We start from the raw sequence: 23064 nt of genomic DNA on the forward strand, positions 1-23064 counted from the left end.
CACTGCATCTTTTGCCTAGTCTAGACAGTGTTTAATGTGGGGCTGGGTCTTCCTGAATTGATGATCATGTTGAACCTCTGAATACCTTTATTCTTTTAGTTTGGATAATGTCCCCTCTTACTGTTTTGTATTCTAGTAGTGTTCTTAATTTAGCAAAAGCAAAATGCCACTATTTACCTTCAAAAGAACGGAAGTACAATTCCTTTCTTAAAATTAAAATCCATAAAAAGATAAATAAAATAAACTATTGCGTTTATATTTTAAGTGTGCTACTTCCTTAAATAAAATATAAATTTATAGTACAAATTTAGAGTATCCTTTAAGAATATTATATATACCGTATTTATCGGCGTATAACACGCACAGGCGTATAACACGCACCTTCATTTTAAGAGGGAAATTTCAGGAAAAAAATTTAAATTTCAAATAAAGAACTTTGAAGCAAAATAAGGGTAGCTCAGAACTTTTTTTTATTAACTTTTAGTTGGGAGTCCGGGGAGAGGAGAGATGGCTCATCCATTCTCTCCTCCTCTCACCCACACCCCGCTGTCTAAAGCGCTTCCTTTCGCCCGCCCGAGCTCTTCCGCGGGCGAAAGAAAGCGTTTTAGTCGGGTGTCGGGGAGAGGAGAGACGGCTCATCCATTCTCTCCTCCTCTCGCCCACACCCCGCTGAGTAGCGCTCCGTGATCCTTTTCTGTGCGCCTGGCGTTTAGGACATCCAGCTATCTATCTAAACGCCAGGCACACAGAAAAGGATCGCAGAGCGCTTCGCCCCAACAGCAGCTGCTTTTCTGTGTGCCTGGCGTTTAGTTAGATAGCCGGATGTTTTAAACGCCAGGCACACAGAAAAGGATCGCGGAGCGCTTCGCCCCAACAGCAGCTGCTTTTCTGTGTGCCTGGCGTTTAGTTAGATAGCCGGATGTTTTAAACGCCAGGCACACAGAAAAGGATCACGGAGCGCTTCGCCCCAACAGCAGCTGCTTTTCTGTGTGCCTGGCGTTTAGATAGATAGCCGGATGTTTTAAACGCCAGGCACACAGAAAAGGATCGCGGAGCGCTTCGCCCCAACAGCAGCTGCTTTTCTGTGTGCCTGGCGTTTAGATAGATAGCCGGATGTTTTAAACGCCAGGCACACAGAAAAGGATCGCAGAGCGCTTCGCCCCAAAAGCAGCTGCTTTTCTGTGCGCCTGGCGTTTAAAACATCCGGCTATCTATCTAAACGTCAGGCACACAGAAAAGCAGCCGCTGTTGGGGCGAAGCGCTCCGCGATCCTTTTCTGTGTGCCTGGCGTTTAGATAGATAGCCGGATGTTTCAAACGCCAGGCACACAGAAAAGCAGCTGCTGTTGGGGATCGCAGAACGCGAACCGGCGAAGCGCGCTCAGGAAGGCGGGGTAATGGGGTCACGTGTGCTTGAGGCTGAGGCAGCCTCAGGCTACTGTAAAAACAGTATCGGCGTATAACACGCATACATCATTTGCCCCCTATTTTTCGGGGGGGAAAGTGCGTGTTATACGCCAATAAATACGGTACTTTCTTGAAACTTCAAACCCACTTTGCAGAAGTGCAAAGTTTAGGAGAAAATGTACACAATAATTTCATGTCATTTTTTTTGCTTAACAAATAAAAACAGGATAGAATATATAACTAAACCCGTGAAAGTTAAATAGCTAAATTTAGAAAAATTAATCTTTTTAACTAGAAATGGGAACAGGAACCTAATTCTCATGTTTTTGGCTGTTGGTTTTGATGTTGTAATCTTAAACCATTCTTTCTTCAGTTCTGCAGATGAAAAAACAACTCTCTTCCTTTTCCACTTTCCCCAGCTGTACTGGGTTGTTTTTTCAGAACCCACAGAAAGCTTTGAAAAATAAGTTAATTTAATTTGCAAGTGGGTAGCTAATAAATAAGCTAACAAAATGAAAGTAGCACCAGGACTACTAAGAAATAAACACATCTGCCTTTCTAAATTGATTGTGGCTGAGTGGGGAGAGAGGCCTCTGAGTCAGCAGAGAGGAAAATGTATCTTATGACTGCAGTGCAGGGTGGGGTAAATTATGCCTCCGTTTCCAACGAATACACTTTGCTGTTTAGCAATATAATGTTTGGCTGAATGAAAAGAAACAAATTCTGTATTTTGTTATCGCGCTTGTTACAATTGTTACAGAACAATTTCAAGCACAATTGAAATATTAGAGATGAAAACTGGATTCTGCTTTCTATAACTGAAGAAACGTGTTTTAGAGAGAGAGAATAAAGGGATCCCTTTAAGGAGCAAAAGGTCTCCAGCTAGAGCAGAAAATTGAAAAAATAAATTTAAAAAGTGGGTCTGTAGTGAAATTGGAATGGGAAAAAAATTCCATTGGGAAATTTTGGGGAAGCCATTGTGAGAAGCTATTGTTTAATCTTACTTATGTTGTCCCCCATTATTATTTGAAAGGATGCAGCGTGTTATTAATTAATAGGCAGATTTTTGCAGGGGATAATATGCCATAGTTAGGTCTATGAACATGGCCATGGTTTTGAGGCCTCATTAAAATCCTGCATCAATAATGCCTGGTCTACAGAGCTCATGTTTTATATGAAGCTGGCTTTTTTCATGGGCAGATATTCAAATCACTAGGATGAATTACATCCTAAAGTACTGAAGGAGCTAGCAGAAGAGATATTGGAACCGTATCTTTCAAAGATCTTGGAGAACTGGAGAATTATTAGAAGACTGGAAAAGAGCTGATATGGTTTCCATCTCCAAGAAAGGGGACGGGGAAACTAGAGATTAATCAGCCTGACATCATTACTTGGGAAGATCCTAGAAAAGATAACCAAGCACCAAATCTGCAAACAACTACAAGCAAGCAAAGTTATAACCAGTAGCCAACATGGGTTTGTCAAAAACAGATCACATCAAACAAATCTTATTTCATTCCTTGACAAAGTGACTGAATTGGACCAACAAAATGCAGTGGACATAGTATACTTGGACATATACACTTGGACATAGTATACTTGGATTTGACAAAGTTGATCACAATTTATTTCTTGTTAAGCTAGAAAAATGTAAGATAGACAGCATCAGCAGCAGATAGATTTGTAACTGGCTGATAAACACACTCAATATGTAGTCCTTAATGGAACTACAATGGTCCTGTGTTAGGCCTAATACTCTTCAATATCTTCATAAATGACTTAGGTGAGGAAATAAAAGGGGAACACATCAAACTTGCAGATGACACGGAGCTGGCAGGAATAGCCAACACCCCAAAAGATAGACTCAAGATCCAGACGGATCTCGATAAGCCTGTTTACTTGCCCTATCCAACAAAATGAAATTTAACTAGAGAAAAGCAAGGTGGTACACTTAGGCAAGAAAAACCAAAAGTACAAGTACAGGCTAGGTGAAACATTACTCAATCATAACTGCAAGAGTGAGTCCTAGCCATCTAAACATGAGCCAACAGTGTGTGGCAGCAGCCAAAAAAAGCTAATATAATACTAGGTTGAATTAACAAAGATATAGAAGTAAAACCACACTTAGAATACTGCATCCAATTTTGGTCACCCCAATACAAAAAAGGTGTTGAGATTTTGGAAAGAGTACAGAGAAGACCAGAAAGATGATTAGGGGCCTAGAACCATAATATATGAAGAATAATTGCAGGAATTGGATATGGTCAGTCTAGTGAAAAGATGGTCCAGGGGTGACATGATAGTAATCTTCTAATACTTGAAGGACTGCCACAAGGGAGGGCCAACTTTTTAAAATAATAAAAAAATAAAAAGAGCAACATATTCAATATTCATATAAACAGTTTGTTGTCTGGTTGTAATTCTTTTGAGTAATACTCATGATAGTAATAATAATAATGACCTTTAGTAGTAATCTTGTAATGACAGTGCTTTTCCCTCATCATATTAATACACATCAATTATTAATTCTAATCAAAATTAATAAGTTACAATAATGAACCCTAATGGTGAAATTAATCTTTCTCTTGTAATTTTAAAAGTTCTAACTTCTGTTTCTCTTATTATTATCAATAGAATAGATCCCATATCTCAAAATATTCAGTGTCTTCCTTTTCCTTAATTTCAGGTGTTAGTTTATTTATTTCTGCACATTCCAAGATTTTTGTTATTTTCTTCTGTAGGAATCTCCTCGCCATTCCAGTGTTGTGCAAATATAATTCTGACTGCTATTAACACATTAAATATACATTCCTTTTAGTGTATTTTTCTGGTATAATGCCCAACAGAAATATTTCCAGTTTTAAATCTATATGTTCCTTTATCATATTTTCTATCCAGGTGTGTATTTTAGTCCAATATTTTTTTGCTTTCGGGCATGCCCACTACATGTGGTAGTACAAGCCCAGGGTTAGGTTGCACTTCCAACACTTGGCAGACATATTCTTAAACATTCTAGCTAATCTTGCTAGAGCAAAATGCCATCTCTAAAACATTTTGTATATAGGTTTTCTTTGTGTGCAGTGGACATTGTCAATTTATAGTTTCCCAAAACTTTTGGCATTTGTCCAATTCTATAGAATAACCAAAGTTTTAGCCTATGCCAGAGGTTCCCAATCTTTTTCGGTTTGCGGCTCCCATAACACTTCGGATTTTTTCCGCGGCTCCCTTAATAGGTACATCCGATTTTTTTAAAATTTTGACTTTTTAAGGATTTGGAAATCTACTTTTTAGTTCGTTAAGGTTAGGTTAATTGAAAAATAAATTAAACACGAGCTTTAAATTCACAATTTATTGAACATTGTTTAATGATTTAAAATTATTAATGGGATGGATGGGCTTGTTGTTTGCTGCACAACTTCTCAAATCTTGCATCAGAAAAATAGCTTTTGAAAAGTAACTTAACCACCACACTAGCCCAGTGGTGGGCAACTTTTTTTTTCAACTGAGCCAAATCTCGCCAAAACCACGATTGAAATTTATTTGGAGAGCCGCTCTTGCTTAGCAACCAAAATTTTGGGCTCAATTGTGGTCATATGTTGTTTTTCTTTCTTTCTTTCATCTCTCTCTCCCACTTTCTTTCTTTTTTTCTTTTTCTTTCTCTCTCTCTCTCTGGCTCTTTGTCTCTCTCTCCCTCCCTCCCTCTCTGTCTCCCTCTGTCATTTTCTCTGGGTGTCTATCTGTCTCTCTCTCTCTCTGTCTCTCTGTCTCTCTCTCCTCCTTCCCCCATCTCTGTCACTCTGTGTGTATGTGTGTGTGTGTCTGTCTGTCTCTCACTCACTCTGTGTGTGTGTGTGTGTCTGTCTCTCCCTCTGTCTCTCTCCCCTCCCTTCCTCTCTGTCACTCTGTGTATGTGGGTGTGTCTGTCTCTCACTCATTCACTTAATCACTCACTCTGTGTGTGTGTCTCTCTCTGTCTATCTTTCTCTCCCTCCCTCCCCCTCTGTGTGTGTGTGTGTGTGTGTGTGTCTGTCTGTCTGTCAGTCTCTCTCTGATTCCCTCCCTCACTCCCTCTCTCTGTTCCTCTCTCTGTCTGTCTGTCTCACTCACACACACACACACACTGTGGTCACAGTGTGTGTGTGTGTGTGAGTGAGACAGACAGACAGAGAGAGGAACAGAGAGAGGGAGTGAGAGAGGGAATCAGAGAGAGACTGACAGAGACGAATCAGAGACGTACTTTTAGCTACCTGGCAGCGGCGTTTTGCCTTGGGGGGCTCCTCAGAACTTCCCAAGACTTCGGAGGGAAGTTTACAGCCCTCCCTCGAACCCTTCGGAGGGAAGCTTCTGCAAAAGCGAGTGGCAACAAGTCTCCCAGGCTTTAATTTGCCGAGCTGTGCACACGCGCCTGTTTTCCACGGCGTGGAGCAGCGGCGAGATTCTGCGCGGCGAGCGATGATTCCAGGGGCCATCCGGGAAGATGAGGAATGCGAGGGGGACCCTGCCCCCCCCACTGATGCCCCCCGGAATCATTGCTCGCCGCCCAGAATCTCGCCGCTGCTCCACACCGTGGAAAACAGGCGCGCGCGTACAGCTCGGCAAATTGAATATTTCGCGGCGCCCTTATGACAATAGCGCGGCTCCCCAGGGAGCCGCGGCGCACACTTTGGGAATCACTGGCCTATGCTATCATGGTTCTTTTTACTTGCTCCTCTTCCATTCTAATAGTCAATAGATAATTATAGAATTTTTTAATTACTGTATTTTTCAGACTATAAGATGCACCGGAGTATAAGATGCACCAAGATTTTGAAGAGGTAAATTAAACAAAAAGGTTTTTGCATTTTGGAGGCCTCCCAAACCCTCTACACACCTCATTTTTTGTGAAAAACGGGGCATACAGAGAGTTTGAGAGGACTGCAATGTGCTCCTGGAAGCTGGAGGGAGGGAGGAGGAGAAACTGAGCAAAATATGGGCCCATTTTTTTTGCAAAAAAACAGGGTATGCATAGGCTTCGGGAGGCTTGTAGAGTGTTCCTGGCGGCGGGGGGGGGGCAAAAATGAACACAAAATGGGCCCTTTTCCACTTCTTTTTGCCCTCCCCAGCACCCGGGAGCACTTTGCAGGACTCCCAAACCCTCTGCATGTTCATTTTTGTGAAGGTGTGGGGTTTCGGGAGGTCAGAAATGCTGTATTCTGTGTATAAGACACACCCAGATTTTCACCCTCTTTTTTTGGGGGGGGGAAAGATGCGTCTTATACTCCCAAAATACGGTAGTTTCTCCTCCGGTCCCATTAAGATTTGATCCAATTCTGTTGGTTCTTTATAAAAACCATATGTTTTAGCCGTTGGTTCTTTATAAAAACCATATGTTTTAGCATCTTTATAATATCTATATTATATCTGTACATGTGGCCAATATGCTAAGTCTTTCCTTGGCTATTGAATTCCTGTTTATTTTTCAATTCCCCCTTCTCATTCAAAATATCTTTGTATCTTACAATTTGTCCCATATCCATCACATTTGGGTGTATTAGTGCCTCCATTGTGGAGAACCAGAGTGGTATTTTCAAATAGTGCTTTTCTTTGATTTTTGCCCATATTAAGAACAGAGCATTTCTAATATAGTGTCTTGAAAATATTTGTGTGCTTTATACCATAGGAAGGCATGCCACCCTAGTTGCAAATCATGTCCGTCCAGTACAAGTAATCGTCTCAGAATTTTTCATTCTTTTAGCCAAGTAAGGGCAGCTGCTTGGTAGTATAATTCCCAGTTTAGCAACCCAAAGCCTCCCCTATTAGTAGAGTCTTGTAGTAATTCTTGCCTTTCTACCTTGCCAGGTAAATTTGGATACTATTCTATTTAGTTCTTTGAAAAATTTACTGTCCAGCTTTATTGGGGTAGTTTGGAACAGTTATAACAGTCTCAATAAGATATTCATTTTGATGATGGCTATTCTTCCTGACAATGATAGTTGCATGTTTTTCCAAATCCAGTTTAATTCACTGTGTTAATTTTAAATAGCTGTCTTTTTTATAGCTACACATCTTGCGGATAGGTAGATTTCCAAAATTTTACTTTTGTTACTATCTGAATGTCTATCTTTTCCATTAGTCCTTTTTTTTGTTTATCTGTAAGGTTCTTAACTAAGATTTTAGTTTTCTTTCTATTTATTTTTAATCCTGCAACATCACCATAGTCTTCTATTTTCTTTATTAATTTGAGTCCTGTTTCTTGCGGTTTCTCTATGATGAATACCAAATCATCTGCAAAAGCTTGTAATTTGTATTTTTCCTTTTTAAAAAATCTCCATGCCTTTTATTTTTATATCTTGGCAGATATTTCTATTTAACACTTCCAGTGTCAGAATAAATAGTAAAGAGGACAATGGACCCCTTTACTTGTCTTGGGCCTCTTTTAATATTAATATTCTCTGTTGTGTCCCCCTATACCAGCGATGGCAAACCTTTTTTGGCTCACGTGCCACAAGTGGGGGGGAGCACAGAGGGGTCATGTGAGTGCGTGCCACACCCATAATGCAATGAGTGACCCCCCAGTGTGCACAAATGAACCCCCCATTTTTACATGCTTTTTTCGCCCTCCCCAGGTTCCAGAGCATTTATAGGAGCCTGGGGAGGGCGAAAAGAGCCTCCCCCACCCCCCCGGAGGCCCTCCAGAGGCTTCAGGGATCGTCCGGAGGCTTCCCTGAAGCCTTCGGAGCGCTTAAAACGACCCTCTGAGCAAACCGGAAGTCACTTCTAGTTTGCTTGGAGGGTCGTTTTGAGCGCTCTGAAGGCTTCAGGGACCGTCCGGAGGCTTCCCTGATGCCTTCGGAGCGCTCAAAATGACCCTCCGTCATCCAGACGGTCCCTGAAGCCTCCGGGGCAGCGGGGGAGGCTCTTTTTGCCCTCCCCAGGCTCCTATAAAGCCTCTGGAGCCGGGGGAGGGCGAAAAATGGCTTTTAAAAATGGTAAACTCAGCTGGCAGGGCAGCGCCTCACGTACCCTGACAAATGGCTCCGCATGCCACCTGTGGCATGCGTGCCATAGGTTCGCCATCACTGCCCTATACAAACACTTTTGCAATCTGCTTAGTGTATATTGCCTTGATCATATTAATAAATTTCCCCCAAAATTCCATATATTTTAGTTGTAATATCATGAATTGCCAGTTTACATTATCAAATGCTTTCTGCTTGTCCAGAAATATCGGTGCCATTTGTTTTTCTAGGTGTGCTTCATAACGTTCCAATGTGTTCAAAATTATTCTCATGTTTTTAATTTGTCTATTCAGCAAAAAAGCATTCTGGTCTAAATGTATAAATTCATTTAGGAATCTCTTCAATCTTTCCGTTATTATTGATGTGTAAATCTTGTAGTCCACATTTAAAAGTGAGATAGGTCTATAGTTTTTAATCTGCAATAAGTCTGCGTCTTCGGTATCGTATTTACTTCCATCCAGGATTTTGCTATTTTAGCTTCTAACAAGACTTCATTGTAAACTTCCAGCATTAATAGTCCCAGGGAATCTTGTAGTTGTTTATAGAATTCTTCTGGTAGGCCATCTGATCCTGGAGCTTTATTCAAACATTGTTATCCTTTCATTTAATGTAGATCTTATTTCTTCAAGGACTTTAGGCAACCTGGCCTCTTTTAGGTATCATTTTATTTTATCCTCCGATAGTTCCCCTTGGTTGTACAGATTTTCATAGTAGTTCTGAATTATTATATTTTTGCTGTCATTTTGATGCTGTAGTGTACTTTTCTCATCTATCAAACTTTGTATTTTCCCCCCTTTTTAATTTGTATGCCAACCATCTTCCTGGCTTATTGGCGTTTTCAAAGAAATTTTGTTTTATACTCTTAATTTTTCATGCCAGATTTTCCTTTTTGAATAAGCTAAGCTCAGTTTTTATTTTATTATTTCCATTTGATTTTTGAGTTTCTTTTCTTGTGGCTTTTTCTGTAGTTCCAGTTCTAGTCTGTTATACTCTCCCTCCAGGGCTTTTTGATGGTACTTCTTTTCCTTTTTTTTTGTCCTATATAAGATATAGCTAATCCTCAAAAGTATGCCTTCACTGTGTCCCATACATTTTGTAATGAGGTCTCTTCCTTTCTATTTTCTTTAAAGAAGAATGACATTTCTTTTTCTGTTATTTGTATGAATTATTTATCTTTTAATACCGTGTTTCCCTGAAAATACGATAGGGTCTTATTTTCTTTTTACTTACAGAATATGTCCTTGGGCTTATTATAGGGGAGGGCTTATTGTTTTGGGGTTGCCAGGCGGCTCCTCCCTTGCGAACTGGCTCCCAAAGAGCCAGGCACAGCCTCAGGGGCAAAGCAACCATGAGGTGACCAAGCTCACGAGCAACTGCCCGGCAAACCGCTCTGTGGTTGTGGGCTGGCTGCTGGAAGACTCTCTGTCTGTAAGACTCTTAAAGAGAGTTCCAGCAGCCAGCCCACAACCATAGAGTGCACTGCTTGAGTGGCCAAGGCTGGAAGACACGGCAGCCGAGTTTTGGAGTTTGTAACCATAGAAGACGTTATGCTCAGAGCATGGTGGTGGCGGCAGCTGCTGCAGGGAGAACTGGGACCAGACAAGTTGAGGCAAGGGAGCAGCCTCCCGGCAACTCCCCCCTCCAGCCAGGCAGAACACCACTCCCCACCTAGCGGTATCCCAAAGGCGCCAAGCAGTGTGAGCGCCTTTCTTCCCCCCCGGCTCCTGCGGCTTGCACCTTCAGGATACCACTATGTCGGTGAGCGGTGCTCTGCCTGGCCGGAGGGGGGGGGTTGTCCAGGGGGTTTATTTTCGGGGGTGGGTTTATATTTTTGCCCAAGGAAAAAATGTGGCAAAGCTTTAGTTTCCTGTACATTAGTATTTAGTTCTGATCAGTGGTGGGTTGCCATTTTTTTACTACTAGTTCAGGTGTGCATGCATAGAAGCGTCCAGGCGGGTAGGTGGAACCTCCCACTGCCGCTACTACTGGTTCGCCTGATTCAGGATGAACCGGGAGTAACCCACCACTGGTTCTGATGACATTTATGCCATATCTATTCTTGACCAGAATTTATGACTATTTACAATATAATACAATAGCAGAGTTGGAAGGGATCTTGGAGGTCTTCTAGTCCAACCCCCTGCCTAGACAGGAAACCCTATACCATTTCAGACAAATGGCTATCCGACATTTTCTTAAAGACTTCCAGTGTTAGGGCATTCACAACTTCTGGAGGCAAGCTGTTCCACTGATTAATTGTTCTGTTAGGAAATTTCTCCTCAGTTCTAAGTTGCTTCTCTCCTTGATTAGTTTCCACCCATTCTTCTTGTTCTACACTCAAGTGCCTTGGAGAATAGTTTGACTCCCTCTTCTTTGTGGCAACCCTTGAGATATTGGAACACTGCTATCATGTCTCCCCTAGTCCTTCTTTCTCTTAAGCTAGACATACCTAGTTCCTGCAACCGTTCTTCATATGTTTTAGTCTCCAGTCCCCTAATCATCTTTGTTGCTCTTCTCTGCACTCTTTCTAGAATCTCCACATCTTTTCTACATCGTGGTGACCAAAACTGAATGCAGTATTCCAAGTGTGGCCTTACCAAGGCATTATAAAGTGGTATTAACACTTCACGTGATCTTGATTCTATCCCTATTCTATTTGAGTAGTATGTATATTGGTTTTTCTCGGGATTTCTTTCTCTCCATATGTCTTGAATACTAATTTCCTCCACCAGTTTAAAGAAAGTCTTTCATAAGCATTTCCTTGCCTTTTTGTTTGTTTTACTGTTTTTGTAATCTAGCTTTATGTCTATGTTTGCATTAAAGTCTATTAGGCAACTGTTTTTATAGACCAGTTCTGCAATTTTCTCCTGAAGTTTCCCATAAAAATCTTCTTGCTTGTTGTTTGGTGCATGTATTACTGTCAAGAGCACCTGTTTGTTATTTATTATTACTTCCACAATCAAAATTCTCCCATCATCTGTGTATATTGGTTTGGCTTTTATTGTTTCTTTGCTATATAAGACCACCCCCCTTTTCTTGTGCCAATTAATACTAGTTTCCCAATTTTGGGGCACTCTAAGAATTTGCTATATTGTCTTTTGATATGTACTTTTTGTAGGCAGATTACTGTATTTTTCGCTGTGTGAGATGCACTTCCCACCCAAAAAGTGGGTGGAAATGTCTGCGTCTTATACAGTGAATGTTGCCAAAGTCCCGTTCACCTGCCAGCCCTGCACCCTTGTTGCAGCAAACAGCAAACATACTGGTCAGCTTCAGCACAGCCTGATTTAGTATGAGAAGCTGATTGGCGGTTGGATCTGCCTCCTGGAATACCACTTATCCGTTTTTTCAGGCTCGGGGATCACCACCTCCCATCGTCGCTGTCACTGCCCATCACTGCTGCCACCTATTGCTGCCTCCGCATGCCCCATTTTTGCCCTTTGCGCATCCCGTTTTAAGCCTGCATGTGCCCCAATTTTGGCATCCTTATGCTCCGATTTTGGCCTGTTCCAGGCGGTGGGGATCCTCACCACTGCTGCCTATTCTCACTGCCTGGAATGGGCCAAAAATGGGACACATAGATCTGTCACTCGGGTCTGTCAGCAACTCGTGTATTTGGTTGCCACCATTCTTGAGGAGTAATTAAAAGCCACCTCCACTCTTTTAGGGTCTCATTTTCAGGAAAATGTTAATTTCTGGGGCAAATTCCTTAACAGAAATTAACAGTTGGAAATTAAGAGTAGCTGACCCAGATCTTGCATGCTGTTTTCCACTTGTCTCCTTTACTGCTCTTTCATCAGAGCTGTCACAGCCTCAGTCTGGCCAATTTAATGGCCATCTTTTCCACTGTCAGGATGAGGAGTTTTTCCGGATCGAACAGAGAGTTTATAGGCTTCCTGTGATCAACAGAAATTGGTCTCTCCAAGGTCCCTTGGGTAGAATTCAGCAGCTTAACACGGAGCCCTGTGAAAGCTCGCCATTTTTGCTGCAACATCAGCTCCATCTCCGAAGAGAGGGCCAACTTATTTACTGAAGCACATGGAAAGCAGGACAAGAAACAATGGATGGAGGCTAATTAAGAAGAGAAGCAATCTAGAACTAAGGAGAAAATTGATACAGTAAGTACAATCAAGTAGTGGAACAAATTGCCTTCAGAAGTTTTGGGTACCCTATCACTAGAGGCTTTTAAGAAGAGACTGGATAGACATTGTCAGAAATAGTATAGGTCTCCTGAATCAGCAGGAAGTTTATGAATCGAGAAACTTTGCTGATGATTTAGTTATATTTCTTCAAAAAACCCAAATGGGTATAGAATACTTAATGAAGAAGTTAAATGATTTTAGAGCTTTAGTGGGCTTCAGAATAAATAAACAGAAAGTAACAATGCTTATGAAAAATATGGTTTTTCAGGATTATGAAAAAATGATAAGAAGATTGTTGTCCTAGAGCAGTGATGGCGAACCTATGGCACGCGTGCCACAGGTGGCACGCGGAGCCATTTGTCAGGGCACGCGAGGCGCTACCCTGTCAGCCGGCCAGCGCGCATGCGCGTGCTGGCCAGCTGAGTTCACCTTTTTAAAAGCCATTTTTCACCCTCCCTAGGCTCCAGAGGCTTTATAGGAGCTTGGGAAGGGCGAAAAGAGCCTCCCCCGCCCACCCGGAGGCCCTCCGGAGGCTTCAGGGACCGTCCGGAGGCTTCCCTGATGCCTTCGGAGTACTTAAAACGACCCTCGGACTTCCGGTTTGCTCGGAGGGTCGTTTTAAGCATTCCGAAGGCTTCAGGGAAGCCTCCGGACGGTCCCTAAAGCCTCCGGAGGGCCTCCTATAAAGCCTCTGGAGCCTGGGGAGGGCGAAAAAAGCATGTAAAATGGGGGGGGGTCGTGCATTGTGAGCGCATGTGCACAAGGGGGTCACGCATTGCATTATGGGTGCGGCATGCCCGCACACGACCCCCCTGCGCTCCCCCCCCTCATGGCACGCGAGCCGAAAAAGGTTCGCCATCGCTGTCCTAGAGAAAAAAGTTGAGTATCTTGGGCTGACATTTAAAACAGAAAAAATGAGAATCAAATACAAACTAGTACAGAAAGAGAGTTTACTGGATTTGAAAATGTATCTTGTTGTCTACTGTTTTATCTGGATAAAAGAATTTGATCCAAAATAAGAGATTACTTGAATTACAGGTAATGAACTAAGATTTGGATGGCATGCCGATTTATGGTATGACAGTGCTAAGATAAGTGTTGATTTTTAAGAATGGTTTTGCTATGAGTTCCATCCTAAGGCTCTGGAACAAATACAAAATAAGATAAGGTAACCCTTTGGGTATCACTGCAGGAAACTGCAGTACAAATTTCAATGGAAATGATGTAAATGTATTAGTCATATTTAATCTAGTGATTTCCCTTTCTTGTAACATTCTTGTTCAACTTAAAATCAGTTGGTAGTTTTCATAAAACTTTCTAAGCCAAGGTAGCCTTTTTCCAATCGTGAAGTAGTTCCCCAGTACTCCAAGAACTATGAAAGATGTGGTTCAATGGCTCAAGGACCATGTCTGCCAGTTCCCTCACAACAGTTCCCTCACAACAGATCGTATCTTGCCCCATACATCCCTGCGACCAATCCGCTCTCACAGAGAGGGACTCCTCCGGGTGCCGTCCACTAGGCAGTGCCAGAGGGCGGCGCCCAGGAGTAGGGCCTTCTCTGTGATGGGCCCAGGCCTCTGGAACGACCTCCCCCCAGATATTAGGACAACGACTGATCTCCGCTCCTTCCGCACGAAACTCAAGACCCACCTGTTCCAACTAGCCGGCCTGGCTTAATTAGAACTCTCTAACCTCCCTGGCAATTTTAAACTGTAAATTTAAATTTTTTGGGTATTTTAACTGTTTTAATTGTTGTAATTTTACTGTTATTTATCTTAACTTTGTGGCTTTTATTTCTATTTGAATTGTTAAATGTTGATGTATTTACCTCCTCCATGCCACACGCCTATATATATTTGATTGTACGTCACCCCGAGTCCCTTCGCGGAGAGGGCGCGACTGATAAATCGAATAAAATAAAATAAATAAATAAATAAATAACTCTGGGATGTAATCTATCAAAACCTGGTGATTTGAATTTTTCTAGAGTTGACAGGTGTTCTCTTACTTTATTCTTGCTTATTTTAATTTTCATTCCTAGCCTGTCTTTTACAGTTCTGTTTTTGGTAAGTTGGATTGCATTATTTTTTGCCTGAAGATAAATGCAAAGAATGAGTTAAACAGTTCTGCTTTCTCTCCACTGGTCATTGCCCCCTTGCCACCATCTCCTATTAGTGGTTCTTTGAATTTTTTCTTGTTTTTTTATGTATTAAAAGAAACTTTAAAAAAAAATACTTTTCATATTTGTATCAAGTCTTACTTTGTCCTGGTCTTTACCTTTCCTAACTTTATCTTTGCAGATTTGTGCTATTTGTTGGTATTCTGCCTTAGCTACGTATGTATCCCTCTTTCCATTTTTTATACTTATCCGTTTTATCTTTCTGAGAGCTCTTTGTGCAACAATGCTGGGTTTTTTTTCTTGTTTTCTTGTTTTTTAATGAATTTCTTTTAAGAACCCATTAACTATCTGTGCTTCTTTTATTTGGTTTATTTCTTTCTATATTGCTTTTTTATTGAATTCATTGTACTGTACTAATAAGTATATGAAACTTCTGCAGAGTAGACTTTTTTATGATAGGGCAGCCTGAGACTTAAGTCAGCATGAAGTACAGAAAAAATATTTATCCAAGAAGACCACAACCCCATCCAAAATGTCTTGTACTCTACATTTATATATTTGATATATTTTTCTCAAAAGAAAAGTTTTGTTTTCTATTACATTTCCTGCATTATTTCTAACTTGTTTCAGTTAATTTCATCTTAAATTTGGTCCCTTTTCCAGAATATTAGCCATCTTTCCTATTTTTTAAAAACCTGTTCAATTCATGAGTATTTCTTCCATCTCTTTCTCCATTAATGAAAACATTGACAATTAACAGTAATAGTGCCAGGGCTTTAACTGATCTAATTCATTCCAGTTTGAGGAAGAATGTCTAATGAACAATATTTAAGTACACTTTTCAAGTCACCTGTAGACCTGGCAAGTGATGGCAAACCCTTTAGAGATGGAGTTTCCAAACTGCAACCCAAAACCCACTTATTTATCGCAAAGTGTTAGCACTGCAATTTAACATGAATAATGAGGTTTTACTACCTAAAATAATGATAAACAAGTTCAGCTAGTTCTGAGAAGAACGTGATAAATGCACTTTTATGCCCCTTCATTTTTTCTCCTTTTGAAATATTGTTTAGCAACAATAAAAAAGAAAAACTTTTGTAACATCATTTCTCTCTTTCCCTCCCTCTTTCCCTCTTTCCTTCCCTCTCTCTTTCTCTCCCTCTTTCTTTCTCTCTCTCTCTGCCTCTGTTTCTCTCTTTCCCTCCCTCTTTCTTTCTCTCTTCCCCCTCTCCTCTTTTCCTTCCTCTTTTTCTTTCTTTCCCCCTTTCCCCCTCTCTTTCTCTCTCTTTCCCTCCCTCTTTTCTCCTTCCTTCTCCATTTCCCTCCCTCCTTCCCCCCTCTTTCTCTCTTTCCCTCCCTTTTCCCCCCTCTCTCTTTCCCTCCCTCTCTTTTCCCCTCTCTTTCCCCCTCTTCTCCTCTTTCCCCCTCTCTTTCTTTCTCTTTCCCTCCCTCTTTCTCTTTCCCTCCCTCTCTCTCTTGCTCTCTGTCTCTCTCTTCCCCTCCCCCTCTCTCTTTCTCTGTCTCCCTCCCTCTCTCTGCCTCTGTTTCTCTGTTTCTCTCTTCCCCCTCTCTTCCCCTCTCTCTTTCTCTTTTCCCCTCCCTCTCTCCCCGCCTCCCTCCTCTCTCTCAAACCCCAACAAAGCCAGTGAACTCTTCTTAGAAGGATCTACTCAGACAATTGGAGGACAAACTGAACTTTTGAGAGTGACTGCAAACTTAGAAGAAGGGAAGCAAGCTGAGTCTCTCTCTCTCTTGCTCTCTCTCTCTCTCTCTCTCTCACACACACACACACGCACGCACACCACCCTTGCGACGGCTGCGCCGTTCTCCTCTTTGCACCAGGTCAGCCAAGTCCCTCTGGCCTCAGCAACTGCACCACCACCCTCCCCTCCCCAGGGCAGACCTTTTCCAGACACCCTGCCAAAGTCCCAGGGCAGCCCACCTCCCTTTACCTGGTGCTGCCGCTGGTGTGGGGAGCTGGGGGGAGGATAAGAGGAGGCAGCAGAGCCCGCTAGCCTTAGAAGGGAGATCAAGTGGGTTCCTGAAAGGAGCCAGGGAGCGATCCTCATGGGAATATGGTAGGGAAGTGGGGTGAATGTGAAGGATCGCCTTGGCACAGGAGGGCGGGAGGGAGCCGGACTGAAGAAAGGCGAAGCTAGAGAGTCTCTCTCCTTTCTATTGTTCTGGTGAGGGCTGAAAATTTGCAGGGGTTGATTTGAAAGGCACTCTGCACATGACACAGGAAAAGAACACACCAAGGGGGCCAAACACAGGGCGAGGAGGTGGGCAGTGAGGGATCCATTATTGCTGGAGAGATATGAGAGCCGTGTGCAAGATCCCTCTAGTCTAGTCTTACACACATCATTCTTTGCAATTAGGTCTCATCAATGCACAGGTTATTTGCTTATGTATCCATAATTTTTGAAAGAAGGCAAGAAAATGATAACTACTGGAGGGAATCGGGGGTGAAAAAAGCAAAAGGGTAGGGAGGATTTTTCGAAATAGAAGGAAAGTAGTGGGGACCATTCTCAAATTCTGGCTGTCTATCAACTTAAATGGGAGGCGCGAAAGGAAACCACTTCCACCAATCAGAGCTCTGTTCTGCCCATCACTTCTTTTGGTACGTGGCTGGTAGCGTTTCGTCTGTGCTGGGGCGACAGCGCATGTCCCTACACAGAGGGCTCTGCGTGCCACCCTATGGCACACGTGCTACAGGTTCGCCACCACGGGTCTAGCTCATACCTAACTAGCATGCTAATCAGTATATAACAAATAATTTTCAATTGCTTTATGAAATTAATTTCTGTTATACTAGCAGCATTCCCACTATTTAGAAACAATACACTGAGGTATGGAAAAATTAACAAATTCATCCAAAATTTCCAGTCTGGAGATTAGAAATAATTCAAAACCACTGGTTATTTCTTGTAAGCTCAGATAGAATTCTGGTGATGGGCCCAACCCTCTGGAATGACCTCCCCCCCGATATCAGAACCACTACTGACCTCCGCTCCTTCCGACAGAAACTCAAGACCCACCTGTTCCAATTAGCTGGCCTAGCCGATTTATAGTCCCATTTTTAACCTCCTGGCAAACATCTTATTCTGGGGTAGTTTTTTAGGGGTAGTTTTTAATTCTTTAATTCTAATTTTAATTATTACTGTACAGTTTATATGTTACCTCCTCCATCTATATTTATCTATATTTATGTATTTATATTGTTGTTTTAATATGACTGTACACCACCCCGAGTCCTTTCTGGGAGAGGGCGCGGTTTATAAATTAAATAAAAGTAAAGTAAAGTAAGTAAGTGAAAAAAAATTTTTCTCAAAGAAGGCCCAAACTTGGAAAGGAGTAGTTTTTTTCTTTTTGATATGACTTTTACCGAGAAGCTTGCAAAATGTTTATTTTTTTTTGTCTCTTATCATCAGAGCATGAGATAATATTATTATTGGTATCATTCCTAATTTCATCTTATTCCGAAATGTTTTTCTTGTAGTTTATTCTTTATAATGTTCAGCTTTTAAACTAATATTTTAATGAAATTACCATAGCATCCTTTTCCTTCCCTTGCTAGTAACTATGTTTTTACTATCTAGCAGAGTGTGTGCTGTACTATGTGTGGTATTTATAGGGCCTGCGGTATGTGGCTTTTTACGTGTTGATTGGGTTGATGGCTGGCTTTTAAGTCATTAGCTGTGGTTTGCTTGTGCTGCCCAGCCCCCTCCTTCTAAGTACTTGATAGGCTGATGGTAAATCAGCACTCCTTCTAACTGACAAGGAGCCTTTTTCCTAGGTTTCAATAACGTCCCTGGCTGTTTTTGTGCCTGCTCATCCAACAATTTTAGTAGCTGCAGAATTGAATGTGTGTCCTTGTTCATTTCATTCACCTAAATTAACAAATACTGGTATTTTAGTTACTGGCATTCAACTATAAATGAATTTAATAAAATGATCACAAAGGCCCAAACCAGATTTTACCACTCCATTATCTTAAGATCTGAAAATTACATGCTGTCCAAAACCATTCCTTTCTCTATTAAATGAATGTTCCTTTTCTTCCCAGGTTTACTTGGACAATGTGATAGCAATAGATGTGAAATAATACTACACATTTGCCTTGTGGCAGAGCCAGAACATATTACGTCTTGTTCTTTTGAGCAAGATATCAAGGTGTAGTAGTCAGAAAGCATAGTTAAAGTATGGAGGAATGTAGTTAAGGCTTTGGGAATGGGAGTGGAAGAAACAAGTCATTAAGAAGGCCACATTCAGAATACTAACCCTAGATACTTAACAACCCTATTTGAAAGAACTGCCCACTGTAATTGGAATCGCAGAGGGTCCTATTTCCTCATGGGCTCTAATGTATACATTAGGAGCAGAGCTGCTAAGTTTATAGATAAGACAGTTGAATTAAGAACCTGTTAAATTAAACCGATTGGGTATCATGTAAAAGTGATGTACTGTATTTATCTGGTGTTGATTCCTTGTATTTATCACATATATTATTACTGTATTTTCTTTTATTTGTTATACTTTGGAAATCAGTTCCTGTATTTTATTTTTTGTTTGATATGATCATAAGATTAACCAATTATTATTTATTCATCCATCCATCCATCCATCCATCCATCCATCCATCCATCCATCCATCCATCCATCCATCCATCCATCCATCCATCCATCCATGCATCCTGCGGTGGGCTTCAAAAATTGCAGCAATGAGTTCTCTGCCCTATAGCCAGGTTGGTGTGGCCAAGGTGCACATGGCCTGGTTGGCCTCCTGCACCACGACGATATGTGTGTGTGCTTGCCCCCCCAGGCCCTGGGTTTTTTTTTTTCAAGCCTCCAGGAGGGCAAAAATTGTTTCCCCTGGGCTCCAGAGGCCCTCCAGTGGCTGGAAACAGATCCATTTCTGGACTTCAGGAACCTCCGGTAGGCCCATTTCCCCCCTTTCCCAAGCGTCTGCATGGGCCCTGCACAAACCTGGCATGATGAATGGCCCACGTGGAGACTCCGGGGGGGGGGGTTTGGGAGGAGTGGGCAGGCATGGCCAGCCAGGGGTGGCATCCTAGCTAGATGATTGCCAGAACCCATGTGAACCCCCAGCAGCCCACCCCTCTATCTATCTATTATCTGTTCTGACCCAGCCTTCACAAGCAATGAGAAATCATGAGTAACACAAACCCTTTTTTTATTTAAGTCTGGCAGGAACAGTCTTTGTTCACATTGGATAAACAAAACCAAAAGTGATGAGTCACAAATGAAAGCCTTTTCCCCTTCTAAAAACAGGGCAAGAACAGTCTCTGTTCACATCAGCTTAGACAAATTCAACCCCCCTCCCCCTATTATTTCCCAGCAGGGAGATTGCATTGGCACCTCAAATACAGAGCAATTAGTCCCAACAAACTGGTTCTGGCAAAGGAGTCTGACGTGATTGCTGTACACTGGAAAACAAATGGTTGTCTCGACAACCGGCCACTGCCAAATCCCTACTATTTATTTCCCAGTCAGGGAGGGGCTGGTGAGCATCTATGTCTTCTTTTCTGTGAGAGCTGGCTTATTGTTTGCTTTGCTCTCCTCTCCTTTCTTCTCTAGGCATACGTGCATTTGGGATGGGCCCCATCTGTTCCTTGCTCTCCCTCAGCTCAGGCCGTGAAGACCAAAGACTCTGAAGTAGGCCCAGGCTCTCCCTCAGCCTCATCTCTCTCTGCTGCTAGGGGCAGAGGAAAAACTCTGTGTTGCTAGAATTCTGTCATTCTAGCAATCAACAATAAAGAACATTCCTGCAATTGCTTTTATCTATATTTCTTGACTTAGCCTATCCTGAAAGGCTACAAAAAAATTGAGGCGGTGTCGCTGTTGCAGATGCATATGATGTTATTTTCTTCATCTTGGTGTTTGATTCTGACATTGTTGTGTTTGAGTTATAATCCAATTTTATAATCCAAAAGGTAAATTGGTTAAATTAATTGTAATCCTGGAATTGCCCACAGCAGCTCAAACACCAGCCTTCAAAAAAAAAAAAAAAAAAAACCCGACCCCCGTTCTTGGACCCAGTCTTTAGGTTCTTGCTACCTTAATCCATTTGCTTTGTAGTGCCAACATGTGGTTAAAAAAGAAAAAGAAGAAAAATGGGATTGGTGGAAACATCTCAACAAAAGAAAAAAAGGAAAAGGCCCCAAAATTAATTCCACAATGGTAAACCATACTTCCTTGCAAAACGGCAAAGGAAAGAAAAAAGAAAAAAGGCGAGTTGGGGGGGGAGGGGAAGGAAGGAGAAAGATAAAAATTGCGTTGGAAAAGGACCAAAGTGGACAAGTAAAAAGAAAAAAGAAACCCTTTAGTCTGAGTTGTCTGGTTTAACCAAATTTCTTCTTCCAATAAAAAAAAGCACACTATCAAAAGGTATTCTCTGTTTCTCAGCAGCCCATTATAATGTAGCAAGAGAGTGCAACACCGTGCTTACACAACTGGTCTTAATTTCTTTCCTTCTAGAGACGTTATCATCAGTTCAATGTTATCAGCCCTACTTCCAGGTCGTTTTCTTAGGTAGCTCTTTTTTTTTCAACCAGCTTTTATTACCACTAGATGGCAATGCAAACAACTAATTCATCATCTCTATCTTTTAAGTTCACCGCTTTTACTAGAAAAACAAATGTGCAAGGTAAAAGTCTACAAAAGTCTGTAAAAGGTAAAGAGTAAAGTCAAAGTCAAAGTTCCAATTTTCTTTCTAGCCCTTCAACAGTTAAATAGTTCTCAAGATCTATTGTTTCTTTTATTCTGTTAATGGCTCTGTCTGTTCGCTACTGGTCCGAGGGTGGGAGAGCTTTCTAACGCCTGTTCCCCCCCATCTCCTGTCACTTTTTCTTTAAAAGAGTTTTTTTCAACCAGAGGTTAAGGTTAATTACAGGAATGTGTACTTTCAAGCAATCTTGTTATCTCACCCAGATGAAACATTTCACTAATTTTCCAAGCTGCTCAGGGTGGAAGCTCACAATGGCTACCTTTCCTGCTTTAGGTCCAGGAGCAACCCTAAATTTTGGTCATGTGACCACAGATCGGGGGTGAGTTCCTGCCAATTCTAACCTCTTCTATAGAAGAGGTTCCACAAATCTACAGTGCCGTTTAGAAGCTGTTCCAGCTCCCTCCCCCTGCCTGTCCGCACTATGCTTGCCCCGCCCACCACTCACTGATTGGCTGGCTCACCAATCGCCCCGGCTGCCTCTAAGAGTCCTATCTAAACCTTAAAGTCTTAAAGTTGTCAAATTTGAACACCCCTGGGATTTTTTTTCCTAAAGGGTTAGGGGTGCAAGGGTCTTGTAATTTGACAGCTTTAAGACTTGCACACTTCAATGCCAGAGTTCCTGAGCCAACATGACTGGAGGAAGAATTCTGGGAGTTGAAGTCCACAAGTCTTAAAGCTGTCAAGTTTAAACACCCCTGGGATTTTTTTTCCTAAAGGGTTAGGGGTGCAAGGGTCTGAGCCAACATTTTGGTTGCTAAGCAAGAGTGTTGTTAAGTGAGTTTCACCACATTTTACAAGTTGGCCATGCCCACCCAGTCACATGACTGCCAAGCCACTCCCACTCTGTCACATGGCTGGCAAGCCACTCCCATCCAGTCACATGGCCGGCAAGCCACTCCCACAAAGCAGGCCACACCTACATAAGAGATTCTAAAAAATTTTGAAACCCACCACTGCCACAGATGCTGTGCAGTGGGCATGGATCACATCTCTTTTTGTTCAATGGTTTTGTATCTTTGAATGGTTGTTGAACAAATGGTAATACGTCAAGGCTAACTGTACATATTTTGAGACAGATTGGAGATGAACAAAGGAGAGCACAGCTACCCTCAAATTATCAGCAGAATTCCCATAAGAATATTAGGATATATTAGTTTAGGGTTAATCAGCTTAATTTGTGCCTAAATTTATTAACTATTTAATTGTTGAACAGAATAATGAATGGATGGATGGATCTGGTGGGTCTGAAATTTTAATTCCAAAATGTATCTCTCTAGTGTTCTTATATCCAAGATGCAAATATTGTAGAGTAAGTTTTCTATAAATTGATAAAACTGATTTCGTTCTTTACAGCTTAAAGTGTAAGTTACTGTAGGATTTTGTGTTTTGATGTGCTGTTATTTAGTAATATTTATATTATTTTATACTCCATTAGCCTCCAAGCAATTTTCAGAAGAAGTCTTAAGAGCCCACAATGACTACAGGAAGAAGCACGGCGTTCCTTCACTAAAACTCTGTAAGAAATTAAACAGAGAAGCACAGCAGTAAGTACAATTAGATCTTCTTGATTAAATGATAGTATTATACTTGGCTTGCAGATTACTTTTTTGATACAAGTAGCCCTTGACTGTAATGGAGCCTGTGACCCATT

At 41.7% G+C, this 23064-nt stretch overlaps 1 protein-coding gene across 2 annotated transcripts in view; it reads left to right on the forward strand.

Annotated features, from left to right (window-relative positions):
• Positions 1-23064, forward strand: part of GLIPR2 (GLI pathogenesis related 2) — a 59690-nt gene that overhangs the window by 11838 nt on the left and 24788 nt on the right. For both annotated transcript variants that reach the window (XR_014176833.1, XM_081971633.1), the window contains exon 4: positions 22849-22957. Coding sequence is in view for 1 of the 2 variants with exons in the window: in XM_081971633.1 (XP_081827759.1) it covers positions 22849-22957 (109 nt within the window). In the remaining variant the exon portion in view is untranslated. The remainder of the gene's footprint in view (positions 1-22848; positions 22958-23064) is intronic.

The sequence above is a fragment of the Natrix helvetica genome (genome assembly GCF_964273705.1).
Source record: "Natrix helvetica genome assembly, chromosome: Z".
In the NCBI taxonomy this organism is placed as follows: Eukaryota; Metazoa; Chordata; class Lepidosauria; order Squamata; family Natricidae; genus Natrix; species Natrix helvetica.